The sequence below is a fragment of the Gadus morhua genome, chromosome 18 (genome assembly GCF_902167405.1).
Source record: "Gadus morhua chromosome 18, gadMor3.0, whole genome shotgun sequence".
Classification (NCBI taxonomy): Eukaryota; Metazoa; Chordata; class Actinopteri; order Gadiformes; family Gadidae; genus Gadus; species Gadus morhua.
In genome coordinates this window covers 15,038,034-15,045,246 of record NC_044065.1, presented here as the reverse complement: position 1 = coordinate 15,045,246, position 7,213 = coordinate 15,038,034, and the positions used below count along the sequence as shown (strand labels likewise).

At 43.2% G+C, this 7,213-nt stretch overlaps 1 protein-coding gene and 1 non-coding gene across 3 annotated transcripts; one reads left to right on the top strand and one right to left on the bottom strand.

Annotated features, from left to right (window-relative positions):
- Window positions 1–207: 207 nt before the first annotated feature.
- trnag-ccc (transfer RNA glycine (anticodon CCC)) lies at window positions 208–278 on the top strand. Its single transcript has one exon. It is a non-coding gene; the product is annotated as a tRNA-Gly (tRNA).
- A 1,547-nt stretch (window positions 279–1,825) lies between these two features.
- On the bottom strand, window positions 1,826–6,919 carry lrrc18b (leucine rich repeat containing 18b). Of its 2 annotated transcripts, none has more exons than XM_030339664.1 (4): window positions 6,896–6,919; window positions 4,071–4,202; window positions 3,288–3,566; window positions 1,826–2,480 (listed from the first exon to the last, which is right to left on the bottom strand). In XM_030339664.1, exons 3-4 carry the CDS (start codon window positions 3,552–3,554, stop codon window positions 1,971–1,973), a joined length of 777 nt encoding a protein of 258 aa, XP_030195524.1. In that variant the 5' UTR covers window positions 3,555–3,566; window positions 4,071–4,202; window positions 6,896–6,919; the 3' UTR covers window positions 1,826–1,970. The 2 variants fall into 2 exon arrangements, with proteins under 2 accessions (XP_030195524.1, XP_030195523.1); XM_030339663.1 differs by lacking the exon at window positions 6,896–6,919 and adding an exon at window positions 4,298–4,388.
- Window positions 6,920–7,213: the final 294 nt, after the last annotated feature.

Here is a 7,213-nt window from a genome sequence, read left to right as displayed (position 1 = left end):
GGCGCGTAACGTGTCGCTATCACTTCCGGGTTGTTTGGAATTCAAATGAAAACGTTGGTTTGTTTAAACTTAAACCTGAAAAATGGCTGATGGACTGCAGTCATAATGTGTCAGATCTTGCAATCAAAAATATAAATATACGCAAATTTTAATATATTTTTATATTTATACTAAACTTAAACCCTTCTTTGCTGAGCATCGTTATGGGCGCCGCTGGTGTAGTGGTATCATGCAAGATTCCCATTCTTGCGACCCGGGTTCGATTCCCGGGCGGCGCATGCTTTTGCGCCTTCTTTCAACAATATATAACACAGAACTGCATTCTGAGTTGGGTTTATTCTCCACGGCACTCCCATACAATATCTTTCCTTTCAATGTTTGGTTGGAGATGAATGAAGAATATTTCCATCTAGATATCTCGAGCTGTTTTCAATGCATCCTATTTGTAAGGTGATTATTATGTGGTCAAATTCCAGGTATCGTCAATGATGATCACTGTTTTCCTATTAGTCATAGGAAAACAGTGATCATTGAGTTTTTGTTTTGTTGAGTCAAAATAAATAATTACTCACTTCAGCTCTGTGTGTGATTCATAGATGCAGTATCTTCGCAAGACTTCAATTCTCAAACGCTCAATCTTCAGTAGGTTATTTTGCGAATCGTTGAGTCTGTTTTAACTCGATGATGGGTCATTGATGAGTGTCACCTGGATTACATGTTGGTCCTGATGATGATGATGAAGACTACTCCATTAAAGCCCAGCCCCACTCCTGGAACGTGAAGATGACTATACAGCTCCATGTCAATGGTTAGGGTTTATTTGAACCCCAGGACAGGAGCACCCAGCAACTGTATGGTAAGATGCTGAAATGCTGTCTTTTTCTCCTCTGTTAGTGAACAGCTGTCTATTGGTTTGAGGAGAGTAATGGAATAAAATGAACTAAATTTACATTTTCTTTGAATTTGCGGTTGCATTGGTGGAATCAAATATCAAAATCTGAAGTTGAACATTTTGTGTATACTTTCATATCTCTATGGAAGCAGTGAGAGAGTGACGGATGCTATGCAGGTGGCAGGTTCTCTGGATGGCTTGAGCTCCTCCACCTACTCTCAGATCAACTGATGCTGTCGCGAGGCAATTTCTAACCATGTAGGCTACAGATCGGTTCTAGATTTACCCTATATTCTGCCTCTTCTGGCTGGGTATCACGTCTACGAAAGATCAGTCTTTCTCCTTCTGTTCAGATGAAGATGCAGAGCGGATGGACCCACAGCAGGCGGGGCGGCATGGAGCAGAGAACCAGGTGACCCTGTGGTGAATATTAGTCCATCTTCAGCAGGTAGGCCTATGCCAAATACGCCAAGTCCTTCCCAATATTCATTCAACACATTTTTTGGGGAATATTTCTACTGAATTGTGTACTTTGTTAGAACATTACTAGATGCCGAATCTCATATGCACCTGGCCTCAACCTGTTAAAACAAATCTTAATTTCTATAGGTTTTAGGTCTTGCTGGAGTTTTTGTAGTTGCTCCAAGATTGATTGAATGCTTTGATTGTTCCAGGCCTCACCTGAAAGTCTGTGCAATCATCTGCAAAATGTTGAGTTTAACCTTAATCCTTAATCCTCTCCCTGCAGTTTGAGGTTCAAAGCTCTCTCCAGGGCTGGAGAGAGATGACTCCATGCAGTTCCCCCGACTTCCCGGGATAAATGTCAAGAGTTTCAACACAGCACTATAATTCTCAACTAGAGACAACAAACAGACATTTTCCTAAAACGCTGCACCTCAAATGTGAGTAGTGTGTAAATGATGAAAAAACATCCGTTGGAGCATTTCATCCAAAACCAATGCTTTTATTTCATTTAAAAAATATATATTTCGAATGAATAAATGAAATAAGCAAGGAAATATTACAATCCAACATTGTGGATCGTAGCACCACTCCAACCCATCTGTCCCCGCCCGTTTCATCTCCACGTCTCCTGGTCCACCTGGGCCACCGAGTTGGGCGTCAACAAGCCTGCGAACATCCGCCGGGGCTTCACCTTGATCTCCAGCTCGGCCCGCCCCTCCACCTTCCTCCTCTGCGACCGGCACTTGTCCAGGCAGCCGCCGCACAGGCAGGCCTCTGCGTCCACCAGGTACAGCGCCTCCTGCCTCCGGATGGGGTCCAGGTCGTCCACCTCGGGGGGGAACGGATTGGAGTCCAGGTTCACCTTCTCCAGTTTCTTGAGCGGCCGCAGGCAGTCCGGGTAGGCGGTGAGCCGGTTGTCGAAGAGGCCCACGTCGCGCAGCTCTTTGAGGGCGGCCAGGCACCGGGGAACGCTGTCCAGCCGGTTGAGGCCCAGGTTGAGCTTGTGGAGCTTGGCCAGCAGGCCCAGCTCGCTGGGCAGGGAGCCACTGGTCAGACGGTTGTTGGACAGGTTCAGGGTCAGCAGGTTCTGCAGCCGCCCGATCGAGGGGGGGATTTGTTCCAGCTGGGAGGAGGGAGATGGCTGTTGAGTGTTTTTAACCTGCACCTTTATTCACACCTCCTCATGCATTTAGACTGCGTCAAAACAATTGGAGAGGGTGCAGAGTAGTATTCAGAAGGATGGAGTTAGCAGAATGTATTTGTTATTTATTTATAGTGATTAGTTTATAAAAGTTACATCAGAAATGGTACATTTCAACGAAGTCTAGAATTTGAATTGCTAAACATACCGGTATGAAAAACTTAAGCTATCAGGCTTCAGAGAATCCTAGTGGCCATTCTGTTTAGTTCCCCTGGCATCCGACTAAAAGAGTAAACCAGGCTCAGACTCTGCTGTTAAGGGCCTGTGCCAGTGACTGATAATTTAAGCATTTGTGTGACTGTACATCCTATCCCATTTTGTTATCGCATTTTATCTACGCGATGATTTATGCATCAATACACCTCGACTAGTCATAACCATCTACCAATCATAGCCTCAACCATAGTCAAGGTTTTCTATACAATGTTTCCAGCCAAGAGTTTCAGCCAACTTTTTGGACATCCTGCTAAATCTGAGTTCCCACTTTTAACAATCTAATAACACCAACTGGTCACATGACCATGTCCCGGACGCTGCCACTCACAGTTTCTGTCTGAGGTCCCATCTCTTACAATAATTAAATCATAACCTGTCCACACATTACCATGTCAACCATAACCCCACCAGTCCGACTCACAAAGTAACTGTCTGAGGTCCCATCTCTTATAATGATAACATAACCTGGCCACACATTACCATGTCAACCATACCCTCAGCGGTATCACTCACATAGTTACTGTGCAAGTCGAGGAAGCGCAGGTTGAGGAACTTGTCAATGAAATCCGGGAGCTTGGTGAGCAGGTTGCGGCTGAGGTCCAGCTCCTCCACATCACAGAGGCCCAACAGGCTCCGGGGCACGCTGGCCAGGCCCTGGTTGCTCAGGTCTAGGCGCCGCTTGCCGTCCACCGTCATCTTCAGGCAGTTCGTGGCCATGGCCAGGGTGATCTTCTTACCTTTGGGTTCACTGCTACTCTTTTTCTTCTTTCCCTTGGCCATGTTTCTGGAAGGCTAGTAGTGTGGTGTACACACACGCAAACAGACGTACACACACACACACACACACACACACACACACACACACACACACACACACACACACACACACACACACACACACACACACACACACACACACACACACACACACACACACACACACGCATGTAAAAAGTTACTGGTTAACCAATGTCCAGTTTGAATGTGTTCCCGGATCTTGGACAATGACAAACCACGTAACAAGGAGATTTGAGAGTGACAATACAAAGTCAAATTTAGATGATCACTCAACTGATCATTTACTTTGTTTATTTTTAATCTGTGCAAGAAGGCCTGTTAGATTAGATTTATTGGGACAGCATTTATTTATGTACTTGTGTAGTATTTGAAGGAACTTATACTAAGACTAAACCACTGGACTTCCAAGTTACATGTTACTCTACCAAACACAAAATTGTACTATCAACTATATTTGAGACTTTTTACTAAATAGTCTAAATAGAGCAGAATCCTTACCAGGCCAGCAACAGCTCTATCTTCCTCAGAGCCTGAGAAAACTGAAGAAAGCCGGGACTGACACTGTTCACTCTCTCTCTCTCCAATCTCCACCACTAGTGGGTCAACTCAGGTATCTTCATCTCCCAGGGCCTTCAATAATTCACAAAAGACGACACTCAGGATCCTCGTAAGTAAAAACCAGGAAGTGTACGGCAGATTTGTGTCACTTGAAGGAAAGATTAGACCTGTTCTCTGGTGGCTTTTGCTTTGAGCACGCAGGGACTCTGCCAATGGAATTGTTTAGCTTTGTTTCTAGGCAACTGCTTTATGTGCCAAGAATTTTTTTTTCTTTTTTTTACGAGTGTGGCAGAGGCCTGTCTCTGGGATAGCTAGGGATAGGTCCTGCCCTCTTTCCTTAGGGGTTACACAGGCCATTTGGGGAATAAATAACCAGTGTTAATCAGCAAACACTAATGACGATTTTGAAGCAAAACATGTACAATGTTCGGATCAATGGTAAGCCTTAAAGGTATTCATGAATTGCAAATGTAAATGGTATTTGTAGTTAGACCTGTACTTATTTAGCAGGAGGCCGGTGGAGCAAATAAAAATTGTTTTGTGTTTACATCTTTCAATAAATAAATAACATATAGTTATAATCTGTAGGTAGAATATTATTCGAGTATTTTTCTGTAATTATTTTGAATAATCATAGAAACAACTGTTACAAAGTGTTAAACTACAATTAAACTATAATACGTTGACAACCAGAAAGTTAAATACTTGATTAAGTTGTAAATATCCTGTCTGACCTATTTCCAAGGTTTGAGCATAGGCCTACTGTGTAAGATATCAGGATACCTCTACGCGTAGCAAATTCTGTCACTAATTTTTGTAATATCCAATAGCTTGTTCCAAACCATAGATATTGTTCGATGGAGGCGCGACTGCAATGAGATTACCGTACTCATATAAGGCAGTAACTCAAATACGCCAGGAGAGGGCACTGTGGTGATATATGTAGGTTATGTGTTTAAATAATATTGACCTTTAGTTCGCGTTCATTCATCCAAGCCAACGTTGAAATTTGCCTTCTTGACCTTGGTAGGTCCTGCCGCCATTTAGGCAATGCAATTCTATTTTGCGATTTGATGACTTATTGTGAGGTCACACATGAATAGCAGAGTTCCTTTAGAGCTTTGTGAATTTATGTTATGTCATGAAGGAGCAATATATTTCAGTTGAAAATTAGAACAGGACGAAGTTACCTTTTTGACCTTATTCAGGTTAAAGTAGGGCCTACTCAACACAGCAGTTTAAATTCAGATTATCTGTTTATTTGTAATACTATGAGTGTGTGTATGTGTGCGTGCGTGCGTGCGTTCATGCGTGCTTATGTTTGCACCAAAAAGTTTCTACAAAAATGGAGAGGGTGGATGTGAAGACTAGAAAAGAAAACAAAGAAAACACACAACCAATGAGAAAAAAATAAAACCAAATGAAGAGACAAAACCTCTCAAATATAGCCCTCCGACTACTGCCTACATGTTCACAACACAGCCTCAAACACCTTGTTGAGATGCCTCTTCCTGCATCTCTCACTATCTTGCTTCCCTCCCCTTTGTTGCTGCTGATGGCGGCGTCTGTTAGCCAGTTTTGTCACCTCATCTCGTTTCCATGTTAATTTACTTTTGCTCTAGTCTATAGTGGCAAAGAAACAAGCAATGTGCCTTTGTTATACCACGCAGTGTTGGACCGTCAATAACAATTATAATTGGCCGACTTACGCCAACATATGGTTATTTAGATGGATGGATGGATGGATGGATGGACGGATAGACACTCCATCTCACAGGTAGGGGTATTGTCAAGATATAGGGACTTGTGCTTTTGTATGATGGCTTTGTTATTGCCTACATTGTAGGCTGTAAAAAAAGCTAACAATTTAATGAATAAAAAAAAGAGGTAAGTAAATAAATGGTGTAGACAACCTATCGTTGAGGACTTTGGCTCTTCTATTTATGGATGGGGTGTATCTCTCTATGCGCACAGACTGGTGTTTGGAAGGCCTTGTAATTCAGAGGGAGGTTAACGGCGCCCTTAGCTGCTGGATGACCGATAGCCTCTTGGACATGTTTTGGAAAAGTACAGCGAACCAGGCTTTCACCTTGTGTTTACGTGAGCTCTGGACTGCATGTGGCTTAATTTTGCTCCGTCTGAAGAACAGGCTTGTCAAATAGTCCAGGGGTGCTCTGCTTATTTTGTAAACAGTTTTCCACGTTCCACCAGATGAATGCTTGATTGATGATTGATGATTGATGATTAATGATTAATCAGGGCTTTTTGTGTTGGTCATCTTTCAGATGAGTGGGACTGTTGGGTTTCAAATGGATGTTGTTGGGACATTTGAATGTATTTTGATGGTTTTCTAGGCCTACATTAGCCTATACATACCTTTTTTATGAGATAAGATATAGCGTCAGGGTTGGTTTATCCTTGACACAGAAATATAATTAGTAGGTTCTAATGAAACATTTAGGATTATCTCATGATGACTTATAAACCGGCTCTCATAGGCTACTCAATTTAACAGCTTCTCCATACACGTTTCCTGTTTCTTTCTTCCCATATGACGTCAACATATACTTTTGATCTCTTCAAAATGAGGTACAATTTTGCGGCTACTATTTATGTTTTCTCTTAGTTATGTTGCCTTCACATTCCCAAACAGGGTTTTTCCATGTTTACACGTCTACAACACACATAACTATGTGTAAAAAGAAAAGTAACCAACGCAGAAGCAGAAATTGAAAGCTCATTTCTCTCTCATTACAGTGGCTCACCCGCGGTCACAACAGCAGCTGACACCAATCTCACCGGCTCCCCATCTCCCCGGCTCCCCAGCCCCGACTCTCCCTCTCCACGGCTCCCCACGGCTCCGTACCCTCCGGGGGAACAACGCATTAGCCCCGACTGCGAGGTGTGCGAAGCCTGCTTCCTATCAGCAACCAGAGGAATACCCATTGGCAGAGTAAGCCACGTTTAACTACTAGTCACATACTTGTAATGCCATGGGGTATCGCTATAACGAGCAAGAAACCGAAATGACGCCACGTTGTTTATTTTGCGTGTGGCGCCAGCGGTTTCTCGGTGATTGAACT